General features: G+C 46.7%; 1 protein-coding gene across 1 annotated transcript; it reads right to left on the bottom strand.

The window, feature by feature from the left end:
- Window positions 1-275: 275 nt before the first annotated feature.
- SIX1 (SIX homeobox 1) lies at window positions 276-8,369 on the bottom strand. Its single transcript, XM_032228480.1, has 2 exons — window positions 7,795-8,369; window positions 276-570 (listed from the first exon to the last, which is right to left on the bottom strand). Exons 1-2 carry the CDS (start codon window positions 8,352-8,354, stop codon window positions 276-278), a joined length of 855 nt encoding a protein of 284 aa, XP_032084371.1. The 5' UTR covers window positions 8,355-8,369.
- Between the last annotated feature and the right edge of the window lie 12,213 nt (window positions 8,370-20,582).

Below are 20,582 nucleotides of genomic sequence, written 5' to 3'. Positions count from 1 at the left end.
GATTAAGTCAGTGGAAAAGGATGCAATGGAGGGATGACACCCAGGGTGGATGTTCTCTCTTTGTTTGGCTACCCATAAGATGGTTTCGCAAGAGAGGTGTTGCATAAAGAGAAATGGAAACCGGGATGATTTAGAAGCGATTTTTAAAAGGCATTTTAAAAACCACCAGGAACATTCTGGAAAAAAAATAAAACAAGGGTTGCGGGGAGGGGGAGAAAAAAAAGTATGACACAGTTCCCTTATCTACAAGCCCCACCTTCCGTGGGGGGGCAAACTCATGAGCCCAGGTCCACCAAACTGGAAGTGAGAGGGCCTAGGAGGGATTCCTGCAGCTGATGTTGGTGAGGCTGGAGGCCGTGGGCTGGCTGTGAGGCAGTTAAGCCGGTCAAAGAATAGCTGGAGTTCCTGGCATGGCTCAGGTTGCCCTGGAGCAGGAGAATGGAGTTCTGATCTGGACTTTGGGGAGGCGAAAACTCCTCTTCGGAACTGGAGATGAGTGGCTTGGCCCCATCCAGAGGAGACAGCTGGTTCTGTTTGTTGGTAGATGTATTGTTGTTTTCAGTGTTTTCTCTGGGAAGGGAGGGGAGAAAGGAGAAATTAGTCATATGCCAAAGTGGTTACAAAATAGAGGCGGGGGAAGAAAGAATAGTAATCCTAGAAAAGCCTTTCCCAGCCTCGAACTCTCTGGATAGTTGGGTACTACACATCCCAGAATTCTTGGCCAAGATCCCAACACATCTGGGGGGTCACAGATTAGGGAAGAGCTGAATGTACATTGGCAACTTGTCCGTAGAACAAGAGGGGGGAAATCCACTAATGTAAATTCTCCGATCCCTGGGAAATTTCAGTCCCAGGAAATAAACCCTTTGGATGGAACTTTCTCGCTACACTTTTAAAAGGTCTCTTTCCTCAAAAATATATTTTATACATAGAAACCCCACCAACTTTAACATTAACTTTAACATCTCAATACATTTTTATTTCCTCCAAGACATTTTTCTCCCCACGCTCTCCCACCCTGCTTACTTGCAAAGAAAGATACATAGAACTCTTGCAGTACATATAACAGAATAACAGTGTTGGAAGGGACCTTGGAGGTCTTCTAGTCCAACTCCCTGCTCCAGCAGGAAACCTTTCAGACAAATGGTTGTCCAATCTTTTCTTAAAAACTTCCAGTGTTGGAGCACCCACAACTTCTGGGGGCAAGTTGTTCCACTCAAGAATAGAATAGAATAGAATAGAATTCTTTATTGGCCAAGTATGATTGGACACACAAGGAATTTGTCTTTGGTGCGTATGCTCTCAGTGTACATAAGGAGAATAAAATACATTCATCAAGAATAAGAAGATACAACACTTAATCATAGTCAAGGTTACTAATAAGCCATCAAATCATACTAGAAAACAAATTAAAACAATATATATTGAAAGATACAAGCAACATGGTTATAGTCATAAGTGGGGAGAGATAGATACTAGGAAGGAAGAGAAGAATAATTGTTCTAACTGCCAATGATTATCTAACAATAATTGTTCTAACTTTCAGGAATTGAGTGGTTCCTTCTGTGATTCACACCAAATGAAGTTACCGTATATGGCATTCAGTGGGACTTACTGTCACACAAGAACACTGCACGAATGTGTTTAGAAAATTAATATACGGTATACCTTTTGAAAATGTCCCTAAAACCCCAGGTTTCTCTTTAATTCTTCTATTGGAAAATGAGTCTTCCTGAAATTGGAGAATTTTAATGATAGAATTTATCATGTAATTAGTCTAATTTCCATATTGCTATTAGCACTAATTCATGTTTAATTAATATCAATTAATATCAATTATTTCATTATCTTGGGGATGGGAAGAGAGAGATGGCTTCAATCTGCAAGATGAAAACACAAAACATGTCTTGAACCCCAAACCAAGCTTGCTGAAGCCTTGAGCCACTTGCTGAGATCCTAAAAGCAGCTGTCTTGGAGGGGAGCCCTACAGGGGGAGCAGGAATTGCTTCAAAATTATTTGCAGTTGAATTAAAAACAAGGCAACCAAACACAAGGAAAAAAGGGAGGCAAAGAAAATGTTTTCGAAATAGAGAAATATAGGAAACCAATCTAGGAAATAAAAAACAAAATTGAAAATCCACCTATGGCTCCAGTCTCAGCCTCTTGCAGGGCATTGGGCCTGCTGATATCTTATTTCCAGATAATTGATCACAGAGTTGAAATCCCTATGAGACACAACTAGCAAATTCCTCGATTAAGAAGATTTTTATGATGGTGTAACCCATGTACTGTGTTCTGTTATATAATTATGTTAAATAACTTACAAAAATATCATTTAAAAAATGTCATTAAATTTTTTTAAAAAAAATAAATGCTAGGAAAGAAAGTTTAGCATCACCCCTGCCATTATATTTTGAGTCCCTAAATTTTTGTTGGGTGGGGGGGCGAATCTCTCTTCCAGGTTTAGAAGTTACTTCCAAAAGAAACAGCTCAGAAGAAAAACTTTTCTCCATCCCGAAATCTACACCAGGGATGAAAAAACACTCCTTCCTTCCTTCCTTCCTTCCTTCCTTTCTCCCTCCCTCTTTCTTTCTTTCTTTCTTTCTTTCTTTCTTTCGCAAGCCCATCAAGAAGAAGAAAGTCCCATTGCCTGAACTAACCGGATTCAGGCATCTGAATGAGCTTATTAGACCTGAGATCTAATTATGCCTTTGGGTGCCACAACATTCCTCATTTTAACACGTATCTCGGCGGGAGGAGGAGGAGGAAGGACTTGGGGAGCTGAAGTCGGCGCCCTCCAAACGACAGGGGCGGTGCCATGGGTCCTGAAAACTTGATATTACAACTTTGGGAAAGTTAATTGCGGTGAAGGAGTGTGGCAGGAGGGAAATCGCCCTTTATAATCCAGGTCGCAATAGATATTCTAAGTTTATACCATTCTAGCTCAAGGGCATTTAGCTGGATGCCCCAAACGCCCCCGTTGCATTCTTCAGGTTACTCCCAAACCCCGCGGGGAGAGATCCCCCTGGTTTCCCGGCAGATGTTTTATCATCTCCACTTTAAAGACTTTTGAATCCAGGCGAGCAGATCTGCCGCGGGAGCGCATTTGGAAATATGGCGGAGTCGCCCAGTTGCGGGAGGGTCAGTGATCGCGGCAGCTTCTTGGGCAATGGGGTTGGAAGGCTGGCCGGTTGCTCCTTTGGAAACCAGGGACTTTGGCGGTCCTACCCTTTCCAGCTTGCGCCCTTGAAGATTGGCTGCCAAACTCTGTACCCGGGTATGCTGCGCGTCGGATTAAACCGAGCTCCCCCAAAGAGGGATTTGAAAAGGCAGGGAACGAATCTCAGAGGCGCCATCCGCGGCTCTCAATTCTTCTCCCTTTGGGGGGCACATCCTGCGCGGGAGTCTCTATCTTCCCCGTCGGCCAATGTCGCCCTTGCAGGTGTGAGTTGTTTTAAGAAAGAAGCGCAGAGGTTGAGGTTGGCTTTTCAAGGCAATACAACCCGCCTCTTGGATGGAGAGAAGGCGGCCTAAGGTCCCGCTCCGCTTCTGCCTCCATTCATCCCCAAGGCTGCGCGGTCATTTTTTGCGCCGCATCGATTGCAATATCCTCAAGAGGGACCCGAAACTTGCAAAGTGGTGCGGAGCCCAGCGATCTTGCTCTCAAAGCGCGATCGCCTAAGGCGCTTGAGGCTGGATCGTGTCCACGGCTCCAGCTGGAACCCAGAAACTTCTCGGAGGGAAAAAAAGCGAGCAAACAAACAAAGAAAACAAACCCTTTCCCGGGTCTTCTGCAGAGAAATTGACTTTTCCCCCTTTTCAGGACTTCACCATTTGGCTGCCCGTTTAGAAGGCTGCCCTGAGTTGTCGCAGCCCGAATGGGGCTGGCATTAGCAGCGAGCTGCTTCGCCTTTAGATGTTAAATTGTCCAGAACAAAGCAAAGCTACAATCTCTACAGCAGGGGTCACCAACCTTTCGGACCTCAAGGACCACTAAATTCATAATTGTAAATCCCGTGGACCGCGAATATGATTTTTAATTTAAAAAGAAAAAAAGAAAAATAGCATTTAGTGCAATATAAAAAATGCAAATACTTTTTCTGTGAACCACAAATATTTTTTTCTGCGGACCACCAAAATTTTCTCGTGGACCACCAATGGTCCATGGACCACCCTTTGATGACCGCTACTCTACACAGCTGAGAGCTCGGAAGAAATGCAACAATTTTTAATCACGGGATTTGTAAAAAAATAATAATAATAATTTAAATCCGTTATTTCAAATAACGCATTTATCCGGTTTCGAGGGGGGCGGGTTCCGAAAAGCGAAGTTTATCTAAGTTTAAAATAGACTGAACTTGACAGCATGTCTGAAGACGCTGTCAGATGATGGACTCCTCTCTTTCTACGGTTCCGTTTCCTCCCTCTCCCGTTCAGAGGAGAGAGCAAATGTGTGGGGTGAGTGTGAGCATCAGAGCCTGTGAAAGCACCTTTATCCCTGAATAAAATGTACGTTCTTGGTGAAAAGTAGCTCATCTCTGCCACGCGATGTTTCCAAGCACGGAAAGTCAAATACCAGGCTTCTTTGTATTTACTCCGAAGTTAAGATCTACTCCGGCTGAATCCCCTTACCCCGGACAATGCTAGAATGTACGTCTAAAAACGTCTCTGCCCGTAGCCCGAGCAATTAAACGCCGGCGTTTATGGGAGTTCGGGGAAACTTTTCCCCACGGTGCGCATCCTGAAGGATCTCGGGCCCAACATGCGACGTTCTGCCGCCTTTCCTCTCCGCTTCGAAACCTTTTGCATTTCCCTGCTCAAGAACCTGGCCTGTGTTTTGTTTTTGCCCAAGACTTCCCAGCTGTATCCGAACTATAGCGACGGTCTGAATTCCTTCTTCAGACGAGGAGTATGAACTGTCCAAAGGAAGAGGCTTCTGCCGCGATTCCGAAATGGATTCCGATTCGCCTCTAAAGCCAACCGCGTCCCCTCAGGAAATCCCCTTTGTTGAATCCGCGTTCCCCCGTTGTCGAGAAAGCCGGGGGAGAGGGGGCTGCTTTCCAGACAAGCAGAAGGGCGTGAGACTGTTTCCTCCAAATGATCCAGTCCGCTGAGATTCGGGGATAAAAAGATCCAAAAGAGCCACGGTTGGCGAGGCAGCCTAAGGTCCCTTCCTCTCTTCCGTTACCGCTGCCACAGTAACTTTTATGGCTGATCCGGGGGTGGTGGTGTAAAAGGGCAGATCCTCTGGTTCTCGGTTTTCGTTTCCAGGCTGTACTTGGCAATTTCAGCAACTTGAAACCTCCAAAGGAACAAGATGAACAGTCCTGCCAGCCTTGCACCTTGGGGGCACAGCGCCTCCCTTCCCTCACCCTTGCCATTGTTCCTGCAGCAATTGGCCTTCTGTGGCCTTCTTCAACCCTGCCTTCGCCAGATGTGCAGGGACTACAATCTCCAGAATGACCAGGTAGGGCTGCCTGGGAACCCCGGGAGCAGTAGCCCGAACACATCTGGAGGACATCAAGTTGATAAAGGTTGTTGGGTGTGGGTGTGTACCCCTCTATCTACCTTTACACACACACACACACACTCCCTCCCTGGGCCGGTTGGTATCCTATTGAACAAAAGTGTGGGCCCAGCTTCAGAGGAGTAAGATCTGGAAATAGAGGTCCGTGGATTTCGCCAAGAGATCTTGAAACAAATCTTGGGTGGGGAAGGCCTGGGACCCATCACTGCGACTGACACCCTAATCCTAAACACATGTAAACCATCTTAAAGTTAAGCACTTCCATTTAACTCTGTGTGTGTGTGTGTGTGTCTGGCTGGGTCTGATGGATAAGGAGAAGAGAGCTGACTTCCCGCTGCTCTCCCCGACAGGCTTCTTTTTCTCAACACTCTAAACGGCGACCACGAGGACCACGTCCCCTCTGTTGCCTTCCAGGTGTCAGGCGGCTGAGGAGGCTCTGGCCCAGAGCGAGGTCAGCCGAGTTCCAGGAGTGACGCAAAAGCAGGCTTAGGAGTGCAGGCTGGAAGTATCCCCAGAAAAGCCTCTGGGCCTTTTCTGGAGATGACCTCCCCAATCTAACCTTTAGCTGCCTTAAAAAGTCAGAAACACAAAGCAGCCCCTTCACATCTCATGGCCTTTCTTCTAAGGCACCCTTCCTCGGGAGGCTGCCGTGCAGAGGGGTAGGCGAACATCCCTTCTTTGCCCGAGTTTTAAAATCACAAAATCTACCGTAAACTGGAAGTGGAGAGGGCCCCATCTGTTCTTTCTGCTTGATGACGATGGTGACCACCACCACCACCACCACCACCGTCGCCATCATTTCTTGTTTTTACATTTGGCTTTCAAATCATACCATACTGGAGCACAACAAGCCAGGCTGGAGACGGTACTTCTACCAGTACTAGAAACACCCAGGGCTATAAAGAGAGGCCATCATTTCTGGCTGCCAAGGGAAGATTTCCATTCAATACTAGGAGTCAAGCATTCAAGCAGAATAGGTGGAGTTGGGAAGCCATGGGCAGCACCCCGGGTGGGTGGCAAGAACCGAAACATTAGGAGAGAATGGGAAGGAATCACTAGTGGACTAACGCTGGGGGTTGGGGGGATGTGAAGACTATGGGGGCCAGAAAGACATGAAGTGGTGGCCTTTGAGAGGGCTGCTTTGCTTGGCTGGATCCTCCCAGAACAAGCCTAACACTCTTCTGTTTCACTATATGTTGGATCAATACCCGGGGGAGAGGGGACGCACTAATGAACCTTAAGAAAAGGTTTATATTCTATTATGAGATGGTGTAAAGAAAAGGGGTGTGTGTGAGAGAGGGGGGGTGCCATTCCTCTTTTCTCCCCGCGTGGAAGCGCCCATTCCTGAATCCATCAATTCCAGCGCATTTCAAAAGACATTGTAACCCTTCTCTTGAGGGTCTCCAGGCGAGGCAGGGATAGCGGCGGTGGAGAGACAATGCAAATACTATTAACAAAGGCTGGACAGAACGTGTCCAGTCCTGGATGTCCCCTACTTATTGGGTTATGATCCCCATCATTCCCGGCCAGCTGAGGGTTTTTGGAAGCTACCGTTCCACACATCTGGAGAGCACCAGATGGAGCTCTAGCGGTTCCATCCGATTAAAGCTCAGGGCCCGCTAGTTTTTTGTTTTTTTTTAAGGCACGAGGGTTAACTGCCTCTTACAGGCACAGCTATTAAACTAAAGTGCTGTTGGCTTCACGGGATACTTGCGCCTGAGTAAATAACGTGTAGGATCGTGGCCTAATCCCTTGGAAGTTAACGGTGCAAGGAAGGTGCGGTGAAACTGTTGCTTAGCAAACCGGGGAAAGGGAAGAACAACATAAACTTTTAGAGACGGCTCGGTCCTTCCAACTGGCGTAGCCTAAGGCGCTGACCAGTGTCAACCGGAACAGGGCCTACTCAGTTCGCCCAGTTGCTTCGTTTTCTACACATCAGGGGGATCTCCAGATGAGAGCAATGATTGGGTTCGTACAACCCAAAGCCCCAGGCGAGCCAAACATGCTACAGACGCCACGCCAGTCCAGATCATCAGCACCTCGTATGATTAGTGTTACTGTTCCACCTTCGGATAACGGGGTAATCCTTTGCCCCTTATCTATCTCGGCCGAGGAGCTGAAGGTTCTTCGCGGGAAGGAAGCCCCCCCCCCGGGAGTTGGGCGGAACCTGCCCCCAAAGCCCCTTCCCCGAGAGAGCCGCTGCTGCTCTGGGGGGGCCGCCGAAATCTTTGTCCCCCATAAGAGCCCGAAGCACAAGCAGAACCCACCTCTCTTTCGCCTCCGCCGCTCGGTCTCGCTGCCTCCGGTTTTTAAACCAGTTGCTAACCTGGGTGGTGGTGAGGCCCGTGGCTTCGGCCAACTCCCTCTTCTCCCGGGGCGACGGGTAAGGATTGTGCGCGTACCACTCCCGCAGGACGCCCCGGGACTTCTCCTTGAAGCAGTAGCTGGTCTCCTCCCCGTCCCAGATGGTCCTGGGCAAAGGGAATTTCCGCCGCACGCGGTACTTGCCGACGGCGCCCAGCGGCCGGCCCCGCAGCTTCTCGGCCTCTACGTAGTGCGCCTTGAGCCAGAGCTGCTGGAGCTTGGGGTGGTTGTGCGGCGAGAACTGGTGACTCTCCAGGATCTTGTAGAGCTCGCGGAAGTTGCCCCGGTGAAAGGCCACCACCGCCTTGGCTTTCAGGACGCTCTCGTTCTTGTGCAAGTGGTCGCAGGCGGGCAGCGACCAGAGGAACCTGCCCAGCCGCTCCAGGTTGCCGCCCTGCTGCAAGACCTCGCAGACGCACGCCACTTGCTCCTGCGTGAAGCCGAAAGACGGCAGCATCGACATGGCTCCGGCGCCGAGCTGCTCCGGCGGCTGCTGCTGCTCCTCCTGCGCCGCCGCCGCCGCCGCCACCACTCAGCCCAACCGCCGCGGGCTTGGCTGGCCGAAGGAAGCGCGGGGGGTGGCGGGCTGAGAGTTCCCTCAAGAAGAGCCGGGAGGAAAGGGGAGGCGCCGTCCCTGGCTGCTTATTCAGGTCCGAGCGCCCCGGGAAAAAAAACGGGCGGGGGGGGCACCCTCCAATCAGCCGGCCGGGACCCAGGCGAAGGAGCCTTAGCCCCGCGCGGCAGAGGGCGAGAGAAATGGATGCTCTCGGCGAGTTCCTGCTGCCGGGGAAAGTTTTGCTTGGGGTCCTCCCGCAGCCAGGCTTAAAGCCGCCTCGGCGTCCGGGCTCTTTTGATTGGACGCTCCCAGCGCCTATCGGAGCGCGCGCCCAGTCCAAGCGGCGGCAGCGGGAGGCAGCGAGCGAGCTGAGCGGGTGCGGAGGCGGCCGCCCTGAGGCAGTCTGGCCTCACAGCCTGGCGCTGAAGGGAGGTTTTTTCTTTCTTTTTTTCCTTTTTTTGCGGCGGAGCTGGGCTCGCTCGGCGCTCGGAGGCGCGGACGCTCTGGTTGGAGCCCAGCGACTGACTGCCGGGGAGAAGGAAAGCGAGCAGCTCGAGGTTTTTTTTTCTTCCCCTCCCTCCCTCCCTCCCTCCCTCCCTCCTTCCTTCCCTCCCTCCCTCTCTCTCTCTCTCTCTCTCATCTGCCCCCAGAGAAGGGAGACGCGTCAGGAACTTGCAAGATGAGCCGCTTCTCAAGTGTCAGCTAAGGGGAACGAAATTCGGTGCAAATCAATTATTGCAGACTTTAAAAGAAGAAGGAGAAGAAGAAGTCAACACCCACCGTCAGCCGAGCCAGCTCACCAACCCTGCCCCCTCTCTTCCCCTTCCTTTCCTCGGCCCATCACTTCGCTGGCTACCCGTCCATCTAACCCTCCAGCCAACCAACTGGCCTCCTTCTCCTTTTCAAGATCCACTCGTTCCCGGTGAGCTCATATTTAATTACCTTAATGTTGTGAATGAATAAATGATGCCCCAGATGAATAGCTGATGGTATGCACTAAATAATTAAAAGAGCCTCATAACTTTGCCCTCCAGAGGATTGGAGGTGGAGATTTTCCTAATCATGAAATTAATAATGGTCAGAACCAAAGGAGGGATGGATTGAAACCTTTGATTCCAACCATTAAATATGGGCTTTGTGGCTAGCACCAAGCCAAGGAGTGTGGAGCATCGCTCCCAGAGTCCTTTGGATGCAAACTGGTGGGCCTTGAAAGAGTCAAGGTGCTGGATGCTCTAGCAATAACACAAGCAGAACCACAAAGGTGCTCCGGAATTAATGCCCTTGAGATGTTCTCCAGCAGAGACCATTCCGATTTAATTGACTTTTCTTCCCATAATTCCCAGCTTCTAGGTATTGGGGAACAGAAGGTGGCTCAGATCATGGTGCTGCCTGCCTTCTCATAGCCAGACCGATTTGTTCCTTAGGCCTGGGAAGAAGCCTCACCATCAGGTGCTTTTTATTATAGCTTTCCCAGGTTTATCTGGGAAAGTGAATCCATAGAAGTTGGAGGATTGGCCTCCTTTGAATAACACTTGGGGCTTCCAGGTCACAGCATTGTTAATGGGCAGAGCAAGCAGGAGGAATTTAACAAAAATCCAGACCTAGAGCAAATGCTTAAGTTCAAGAAGCTTGGAATCAGTCACCAACTGGCTTCACTATCACACTTCTTTGGTTTTGACTTACCCTGTTGTGTGAACTCAGCCTTGGGTTTATTAACTATGGCTAGATGACTGTAATTATGATACGCTTACACAGGGATAATTAGCAAGATATTGTTTGTGATATCAGCTTCACTAGGTAAATCAGACCAGGAAATTAAAACTATTTTTATTGAGATTGGTGTAATAACAAAATCTGATTGTGTTGTGTCTCTCTCCACCTCCTTACATTCCAGTGAATCAGAAACTGCTTCCAAACATTATTTCATTGTTTTGGACTTAAATGTTTCAGCCCCTTTTGCCTAGGTAGGAGGTGATAGTTCTTGCATATTTCCATCCCATTAAGGTTATTTTTCCTCATTCTCTATAGGAAAATGAAAAGGATGAAATTAGGAATCAAGATTATACACACTCCTGGTGAAAAGGTGGCCGAAAAAAAGAAACACTGTTTTTGAGTGCAGCTCAACTCTTTCACACAACTGTGATTGTTTTTTAACCCCCATATTGGGAAACATTTTCCCATTGGCCCAATAGTTGTTGTTTTTCCCCCCAAAAAAATTACTTCATAGTCAAGCCAGCAGCCCCAGGATTACCTGATTGCCTGTCATCCAATTGCTGTGCTTGTGTGTTCTTGGATTCAACCAAAATCTACTAGTGATGCTACCTTTCTGGGTAAACTAACACATAACATGTAAAAGCAATTTAAGAAGCCTGTGATGTAACTCTATATACCCTGGAGCCAACTCATATTGAACTCAATACACTTTTCTTCTGAGCAGACTTAGTTAGAGTTGAACTTTAATGAGGCTTCAGCTTCTACTCTGAGTGGCACTAAGGGGATTAAACAATTCTGAATTATAATTCTTTCTTTTTTCCTTGCATTTCCACCTAGTACTGTCAGTTCTCCCAGCTTTTCTTTTAGAGGACTGGTTTAAGAAGCAATTATAGGCTGGCGGAAGTTAACTTGCCTGGGAGAGTAAACCAAACAATTAAAGCCCATCCAAATAAAGTTAATCTGTGTCAGGAGAACCAGCGATAAGAACAATAGAGGTGAGATAAGTGAAAAAGTGCCAACAAATACTGCAAACCAATGCCTTTCTAGTTCTTAGAATTGTTCAAATTCACTGCAGAATGTAAAGCCGATGGCCAAAGGGAATCTGTGGCAGCAAAATCAAGCAAATGTGGTGCTTAGTTTTGAAACTGGCCCCCTTAAGGAGATGGGGTGGTCAATCCTTTGTAGTGGGGCCCAAGCAAACATACCTGGAAAATAGAACCACCACCATGTTTCAGACTTCCACCCCAAACTCATGTCTCTTTAGCTAGAAATATCCCAGGGGCATTTATTTCCAGCTACAATGTTTGAGCATTTTTATATTTTGTATGTGACATCCTTCAGTTTTCCCCTGTTCTATGAATGTGGATAAATGTGCTTTGTCCAACCATCTTCCTTCACAGAGGCAGAAATGTTTGGGGGTTGCAGTCTTTGGCTTCAGTCCCAGAGCTACAGCTTACTTGATTGGAAAACTGGATTAGAGATTTAGATTTATTCTTAATTTATGGATCTGGTCCATGTACATCTCCCATATTGCTGTAAAAGGCCATCCAGTATTTTTTGGCTTCTCCTCTAGAAAATATAGGTGAGGATTGAACCAATATATTTGCCCAGGATTAATTTTGCTATCATTTTCTCATTGCTGCACACAAAATCATAAACCAAGCACACTTGGCTGCATTTTTAACCTTGAGTTAAAGGTGTTCAGCTAGTTTGTGGTTGGCTGTGGGATGGGAACAGACCAACTGGCAGAGAAGAGCTGGGAATGGAGCAGAAGTGATGACTGCTTAAGCCCTATTTTGCTCAGTAATGTTTGAAGAGACTCCATGCATATCATCTTCTTTTCTAAAAGGCTCTGGATTCTCCCCCTGCAGAGCAATAAGAAATGGGCAGCTTTGCTCAAGAAAAAAAGTGGTACAAACTCATAGGTTTACTTTGGAGCCAACCCCGTTACTTCAAGGGAAGCTGACTCCCTGGATAGTTAAAACATTCCCTTGAAGTCCAGCTCCTGGGAACTTCATCCAGGGATCATGTGGTTTGCTTGGCAACAGTATGGAAATGGATTAACATTATCTTTTTTTTCTCTGGGATCTTTCCTTTTTCCTTCCTTCCTGCCTTCCCTCCCAGTCTAACCTACAGCCTTGAGACTTCTCGCTGGTGTCCCATTCATTTAGTATTTGGAGATCAGCCAAACTTGGCTGAGCATAAGAATGTAGCTTGTTAATTCAATCTTATGTATATTTATGTGGAAGAAAACTTTCTTTGAAGGTGGGGCTTCCTTCTAAGTAAATGGTTGCAAGCCTCCCATGGGACTATTTGTGAGATGGGCAGCCATATAAATATGACTGATTAATTAATTAATTAATTAATTAATTAATTAATGATGTAAAAATAAAGTTTAAACCCTGTTTGGGTCACTTGCCTTAATAACCCCTCTCCCCATCCACCACAAATACACACACACATACACACACAAATGACATAAAGTCAGAACAAAATGTTTATTGCTCTTTTGTGTCCCCATCTAATTTTTATAGTTTGAAATTAGTCTTCTCTAAACTGCCTCTAGGACTCATATGGAAGGGATCTCATAGGGGAAACCTATGCTGTAATACCGATGTGGTGGTGCTGTTCCAATTCACTTTTGCACTGAAATTGGAGACCATCTTCCCACTACACATGTCTGTGAATCAGCTTGCTTTGGCAATCAGGCACCATAAAGAGGATGTGTTTTTTTCACAGCAGCCTAGTGGGAACCAATTTGGTGTAATGATGAGACCCCAAGCAGCTACGGAAAGTCACTAGGTGACTTTGGCCCAGACTTTTCTCTCTCAGCATAAGGATAAGTTATGGTGAGGATAACAGGAAGGGAGAAATTCATATAATCTAAGCACTTTGAGATCCAGAGAAGATTTTCCTTCCCCTGTCAATCTTTCAAAAGTATGTCATGGTGCCTGGCATTATTGGGCACACAGTACCCAAAAGGGACCCATTGGGAACCTAATGCTATGAAAATAAGAAGAATAAGAATAATGAGGAGGAGGGGAAAGAGGAGGAGGAGGGGGAGGAGGAGGAAGAAGAGGAGGAAGAGGAGGAGGAGGAGGAGGAGGAAGAAGAAGAAGAAGAAGAAGAAGAAGAAGAAGAAGAAGAAGAAGAAGAAGAAGAAGAAGAAGAAGAAGAAGAAGAAGAAGAAGACGAAGAAGAAGAAGAATGATTGAACCAATAGTAATAGGAGCTTTTGGAGCAATACCCAAAGCAATAGCAGTGGACTTATATACTGCTTCATAGGCCTTTCAGGGTTAGAAACATGGAAATTTTTAAATGATTTGACCTAAATATCCGGACTTTGCAAAAAAAAAAAAACCCCACCCTAATCGGAACTGCCTATATACTCAGACACTACCTTAACAGCTCTTGAGTCCATGGTTAGGACTTTTCTTAAGTCCTGTTAAATTTTTACCAGTCCCAGACAGCAAATCGAATTGAAGATTAACCACAACAATAAAAAATTTTCAGAAACAAATATAGGGGCTCCCTCTGTCAGGCTGTTCAAGACAGTGTGCCTGAACCCGACCTTCCACACACAGAGTGGGGGGAACGGACGCAAGTTTCTCCGCCAACAAAGCTTGGCTGGTTGGAAGGACGGTGGGCGTCGGGTCCAGCTCCTCTGTCGATAGGCTACCCTAACCAATCGGGACGGGAAGAATGCCTCTCTCGGCCGGCCCCTCACCGGGTGTCTGGTAATTTTCCCCAACCCGTTTTATTTTGGTCCTTATGATGTTGGAGGGACGCTTGTGCCAGAAAGAATGTCTCCGCCTGGACGGGATGCTTATTGACAAGGCAGCTGCGAGGGGACCGGAACGGGAGTCATTTAAAGTCCTTCTCCCTCCCAACACTTGCACAAGGAGCCCCCCTACCCCACCCTAAACCTTCGAGCAATCGCGCAGCACCTTTTTCTCTTCCAGCCGCGGGAGAAAAGGCTCCGCGCGCCCAGGTTCCCCCTGAAACGGGGACCGCTGCTGTTGCCGCCGCCGCCGCCTTTGTTGAAAGGGATGTTGACGGCTTTCCAATAAGGACTCGAGGGGTGAAAGGTCTGACCCACCCATCCATTATACCTGCAGGACTGTCGGGCCGCCAGGAAGACAGACCGAGGCGAAATCGGTGCAAATACGCTCCAGCCTGAGCGCTCTTGGTCTCCCGTCCGTTTCCCCAAAATGCTTCTTGTCGCGCTGCGTCGGCTCTTCCCCAAAGACGCGGCTCTTCCCCAAAGACGCGCTCGAAGGGCTGCCTAACCTGGGACTCAAAACCGCGCAAGCCCCGAAAAAGGAACTCCTCATCCACCTCCCCGAGAATTCGGGTTTGCAGGCTGGCACCGCCGCCCAAGCGCCCTTCTCATAAACGGGGTCTGGGGGGGTGTCTCGGTCGATTCCAGCGGCGATTTAGGGCAGGGATGTTGTAAAGGGATAACGAGCGGCCGTTTTTCAGAGCAACCGGCAAGCAAGTTCTCGGTTGGCAGCGAAGAATCCCGTTTGGGGTTTTGGTTTCTTTTCTTCTTTTGGGGGAAAGGCGGCTCCAATGTGAAAAATAAGGGAAGGGGGAAATATAGGCAAAGATTTGACTCCGTTTGCTACACCACCAGGGGTCTCTACCTGCAAATTCTCTTCGCTGGCTTTAATTAAAACCATTATTTTGTCTTCTTCTAATCTATGGGCGACGGGGCTGTATTTATAAGCTTCCAAAGAGATTGGACTGCTGTACCCTGCAAATCGGTTGGTGGTGGGATTGTGTGTGTGTGTGTGTGCGCGCACACACACACACACACACGAAATCTATCTATATAAATCATAAGGGTATTTAGAGTCAAACTGAGTGGATAGCAGAAGGTTGGGGGAGGCTTTACAGTATACTTCCTTCCTAATTTCCCCCCCCCCCCCCTAAAATCACAAATCTTAGTTCACGTTATTTTCTGGTTCAGCAGATGAGCAAGAGAGTGGCCAGGCTTCTTACTCTTCTTGCAACTGGCAGTTAATGTCGCTTATCTAGAAGTTCTAATTTAATTTCGATCTTCGATTTTTAGGCATAACCAGGCATAACTCGGACTGAGCATTTTCAAACCAACTCTGGCCACATTTCTTTAAAAGGATGGGATCCAGCATTGCGCTGAGACTTAATTTGGTTTGGGCTTAGTCTGAAATCAGCCATTGTTGCTTGTAAACCACGGTTTTACAGCTGAGTTGTACTACTGGAGTCCCAAGGTTTCCCATGGCACTTTGCTGTAATTTGTCAAAAGGAAGAAATGATAAATGTATCGGAACTAATCATATTCGCTGCATTTAATAAATCTAATGCAAAATTAATTCAATTATATCAAATGCATTTTATTTTTTCCTAGCTCATTTTCAAATATGGCAGGAACTCCAGATGGATCTGCAAAAGCAATCTCTCTTATGCTTGTGCACTGAGGTGTGAAGTGAATAAATTGTGGTTTAGTAGCAAGACCTGAGTTTGAAAACCTGTAAATCCGGCCCTGAGTTTTGTGCAGGAATAGCCTCCCAGATGCCAAATAGTCTGGACTACAACTCCCACAATCCCCGGCCAGGTTGACCCGCAGTAAGGAGAGGTGTGATTCTAAACCATCTGGTATGAAGCCGAAGTTTATGTGGCGTTAGCGCATCCAGAGGACAGCCGGGTTGGCTACGATACCACATGGGCGAAAATGCCTAAACCACAATGAAATAACTCCCTTATGATCCTTGACTCACAAATAAAGCCCGTCACTGCCCGTGACTTCCTACATCTTCGCCTGAAATTAAGCCTAATTAAAATGCCCTTAAATCCTCTGCGTTTAATTCAGGAGTGGCCCTGAATTCCAGAGGAACTTCTCTCGGGATAAGTACCAATTGCAGTTTTCATGGGGTAGGTAGGTGGTGGCTACTGCCTGGCTGGAAAGTTTATAGACAATATATATCCTATAAAAGCAGAATAACTCTTTTACTGAAGGGCATTACTTGGCAACGGCGTGGATGAGGGAAATCGGGTGCACTTTATCATTACAACCGAACCAGTTACACCTCTTGGTTAATTTTAAAGTAATTTTAGCTGTAATTCTCTTTGATCGAGGGAAGTTTTTGGATCGAAGCCGTTTTATATTTCCATAAGGGTACTATAGCACATGAGTCTCCAACCTTGGCAACTTTAAGACTTGTGGACTTCAACTCCCAGAATTCCTTAGGGTTAGGAATTATGGGAGTTAAAGTCCACAAATCTTAAAGTTACGAAGGTTGGAGACTCCTGCTATAGCAGACTGCTTCACCCGCCGTCTTCGGGAATGCTGGGAAATGTAGTCCGAGCATATCTGGAGATCAATGGATTGAGAAAAACCCTTCCCAATAAATGAATACGTCTTTCCCTTGGAAGTCAGCCTAAGGCTGCAACTTGAAGCAACCCTGGGCTACCTGCTCCGAAACTCCCTCCCCTCAAGAGAAATCGCAGCTTTGCCGGAGGCTGAAGTCCCAGACAAGTTGACCGCTTAAACCCAACGCCACTTCCATCCAATACCCGGTACCCTCCGACCTCCTGGACTTCCTGGACTGAGTTTACACCTCGACGAGTGGGTGATTAGTGCTCATTTCAAACGCAGAAGTGAGCAGAATTGGCACTTCTCAAATTGATTTGCCCCTAGAATGAACGCGTGGGGAGGAGACACCCTGTCTCAAGCCCATCCCCGCCACCCCGCTACGGAGGCTCCGTTAGGTGTCTTTGGGCCAGTCTCAGCCCAACCTTCCGCAGAGCGTTGGTGTTATAGGAAAAAAAAATAGAAGAAAGGAGAAGAAACTGAGGACATCGCCTTGAGCTTCTGAACACAAGGCGGTATAATAAACATCTAAACCTAATAAGCAGAAAGCTCAAATCTGTACCTTGTGTTGTGTCTTTGTTTGTGTGTGTGTGTGTGTGTATGTGTGTGTGTGTAATCTTTGATCTAGACCCGCTTTCCCGCCCTGTTTCTTTACAATTAAAAACGCAGACTCGAGGTGGGGCTTGGAGAAGAAGGGAAAGAAAAGCTCCAGACGGGACCGCCCTCCCTTCTCTTCGTTTATTAATTAAAAATGAAGGGATTTGCAAAATGCGGCCAGCGAACTGCAGCAAGTAACTCAAAACTCCAGCGATTTCCGACCCTGGAGAAGAAGAGGAAATACAAAACCGGGCCATTAGCAAATGAGTTTTGTGTTGTGCTTCTTTCCCATCCACTTGCTGTTCTGAAAAATAGATCACATTTCGTTATCTTTAGTGGGAATCTGAAACGTGATACCGGATCTCACCCGCCCTGGCTGCTAAGCACGGGGAAACGAGAGGGAGCGAGGGCCAGTTGCTTGGTTGATTTCTAAACAATAAAGGGCTTGTATTTTGTTCTTTTTCCTCCTCCTCCTCCTCCTCCTCCTCCTCCTCCTCCTCCTCTTCCTCCTCCTCCTTAAAAATGAAAAAGCCAGAAAGAAAAAGCGTGAGAGTGCGGGGCATTTCTCATCATATTTAGTGCCATCCTTTAAAAGCATTTCCGCCCAAAGCGGCTGGAAAAAAAATCCGAACGAGGCTTTGAATGGACTGGTTGGGCAGCCGTGGCCGTCAAGGCACCTGTAAAAACAAAGCGGGTATTAGTGAAAGACGAGGAGGAGGAGGAGGAGGAGGAGGAGGAGGAGGAGGAGGAGGAGGAGGAAATGAAGTTGTAAAGTTGTTTATGGACATTTATTCAGCTCAGTAAGAAAGTGTCAGGGCCGTCCAGAAGCCCTTCCAGAAGGTAGTCTTTCCTTCCACATGAACGTGTGAAAGATTCCTGGGTGCACAGGCTTCTCTCCCTCCGCCTGTCCCATTCACACACCAGGGAAAACATTAAGTGAGAGAGTAGGCAAGCATTCATGTTTGTAATCCCACCATTATCTGTGGGCTGTGGTGTCTCCTTGTCTAAACAGGGTTGCCATTTGAGGCATAATAAACTTGCTATAAGTCCCATGGAAACCAATGAGATTTACACTCTGAATTAAGACAGATAAAAGATCCTCAGTGATTCACTGGGGATGATGGGATCTGTAGAATAGCACAAATGAGCATCTCCTTGAGGAAGCTGAATTAAAATGGTCTCAGGGTGCCCATATTGCAGCTCCACTCATTCTGAATAATTTTCCCTTTCCACAAAAAGTTCAGCCCAAATCCTTGTATTACATGGACATCGATAGGTGAGGGAGTAGAAAGCACAAAAAGGCACCTCCACGGAATCTGAATAGGAACAACCAGGACCCAACAAAATCAGTGCAAGATATCTCTTGAAGCTGGGTGGGACTGGGCCGCAAGATGTCCACGTGATTGTGAGTAGACTGACCATTCGGATCTGAGATCATGGTGGCAATCACAACCATTGTGGATTTTCTCCTATAAGATTTTGCATATTCAAGGCACTTTCTACACACCATGCCTATCACACAATGACCCTCCCAGGTAGACAAAGATTCCTTTACTGCAGATGAGAGTTAAAATTGACTGAAAAAATATAGTAAGGTCATGGCAGATGTGTAGTTAGAACTCTATAGAGATACAGGTATCTGTTTCTTAGCTCTATGACACCAAAATGATGTACAGGTGGTCCTCAACTTACAACAGTTCATTTAGTGACTGAAAAAGGTGACTTAGGACCATTTTTCACACTTACTTTGCAGCATTCCATTGATCACATGATCAAAATTCAGATGCTTGGCAAATGACTCATACAGTATTCATGACAGTTGCAGTATCCTGGGATCATGTGCTCACCTTTTGCGACCTTCTGACAAAGAAAGTCAATGGGGAAAGCCAGGCTCACTTAACAACTATGTTACTAACTTAACACCTGCAGTGATTCACTTAACAAGTGTAGCAAGAAAGGTCGTAAAATTCACTTAACAAATATTTCATTTAGCAATAGAAATTGAAATTTTAGGCTCAATTGTGATCATAAGTTGAGGACTACCTGAAATATTGTGACATCACATGCCAAGCAAAGTTTACATCACAGACTCATAATTCATGTTTGTCACCTGCCTCCCTTTTTCTCCTCCCCTGTGGATGCTTGGTTGTGGAATCTTTCCACTTTCCAAATCTCTCTTAGCTACCTGACCAATAAGACAATTTTTTCACTACTCTTAATAACCCTTAAGAAGAATACAACTCCTAAACAAATTCAATTGGAGCATAAATAGTGGTAACTGAGTTTTAAAAACAGGGTGCACTTTATTTTCCTTTTCCAGATACAATTGGCAGCAAAATCATCCCCCCACTGTCTCAAGAAAATGGATGTTGCAAGGGTGTCCTCAGCTTTGACTTTTAAAAAAGTCAAAATGGAAGTTGTGAAAGTAAAATCAAAACTATTTTTATCTGTGTATCATTAAAAATTAATTTGGCATTTCCATATGTGCATATAACCAAGCTAAAACATGCCTTTTGTCCTGTCATGTCTTTGTGAGCTTGTCTTCACCTTATCCCAGGCCATGAGGGAGATATCCTTAAGTCCTCTTAATTGTTGCTTATATTAAAGTAGTATTTTTCCACCACACAAGGACACCTGAAGGTGGGCAAAAACTGTTCAGCTTTGTCATCTTCTACCTTGGAAGGAGGTCACGGGAGAGCAGGGACTGGAAACAGAAGCAATAGAGGCAGAATATAAAATGGTAATGGAGAAAGCATATTTTGAGCCAGTATTGCTTTCTTTAGACTCAAGAATGCATAATGGGGAAAGGCCTAAACCAGGGGTATCAAACTCAAGGTCCGGGACCTGGATCTAGCCCATGGTGTGCTTAGATCTGGCCTGGGGACCACCCTGGTAACAGCAAGGACCGGCCCATGGTGCTTCTCTCCAGCAAAAATGGAGGGCAAGAGGGCAGCTGTGGTCCTAGCGAAATCCATTTTTGCTGGCAGAAAGTTGCAAGAGGCCATGACAGCCAAAAACAGAGATTGGGAGCCTGTTTTCACTGGCAGAGTGCTCAGGCCACGACAGGCGCCCTCCAACATGAGTGATGTCAAGCTAGCCACCCTGGCCGTGGCCAAGCCCCACCCCCCCAGGTCAAATACAACCCTGATGCAGCTCTCAATGAAATTTAGTTTGTCACTCCTGGCCTAAACCAATGTTTGCGTAACAGTAACAGTGGTTTAATAATCTATACTTGGCTGGGGTCACAAAATACTTTAAATCTTAAACTAAGGCTTACAAACCTCTAGTTTTCAACCAGTAAGTACGAATTTTAAGTTTTGTGAACCCAGTATCAGGTGAACCCAGTAAGAATTAGCCTAAGTCATCAGGGTCACTGATCCTACTCTTCAATGGGACAAAATGTGGCTGGCAGTGATCTGTTCCAAGGACTGATTTCAAACATGAGACTGGTTTTTGCATAAATGCTTCACATT

This window comes from Thamnophis elegans, chromosome 1, assembly GCF_009769535.1.
Source record: "Thamnophis elegans isolate rThaEle1 chromosome 1, rThaEle1.pri, whole genome shotgun sequence".
NCBI classification, from domain to species: Eukaryota; Metazoa; Chordata; class Lepidosauria; order Squamata; family Colubridae; genus Thamnophis; species Thamnophis elegans.
Note: the sequence above shows the minus strand (reverse complement) of the source record. Positions and strands in the feature narration are given on the sequence as shown.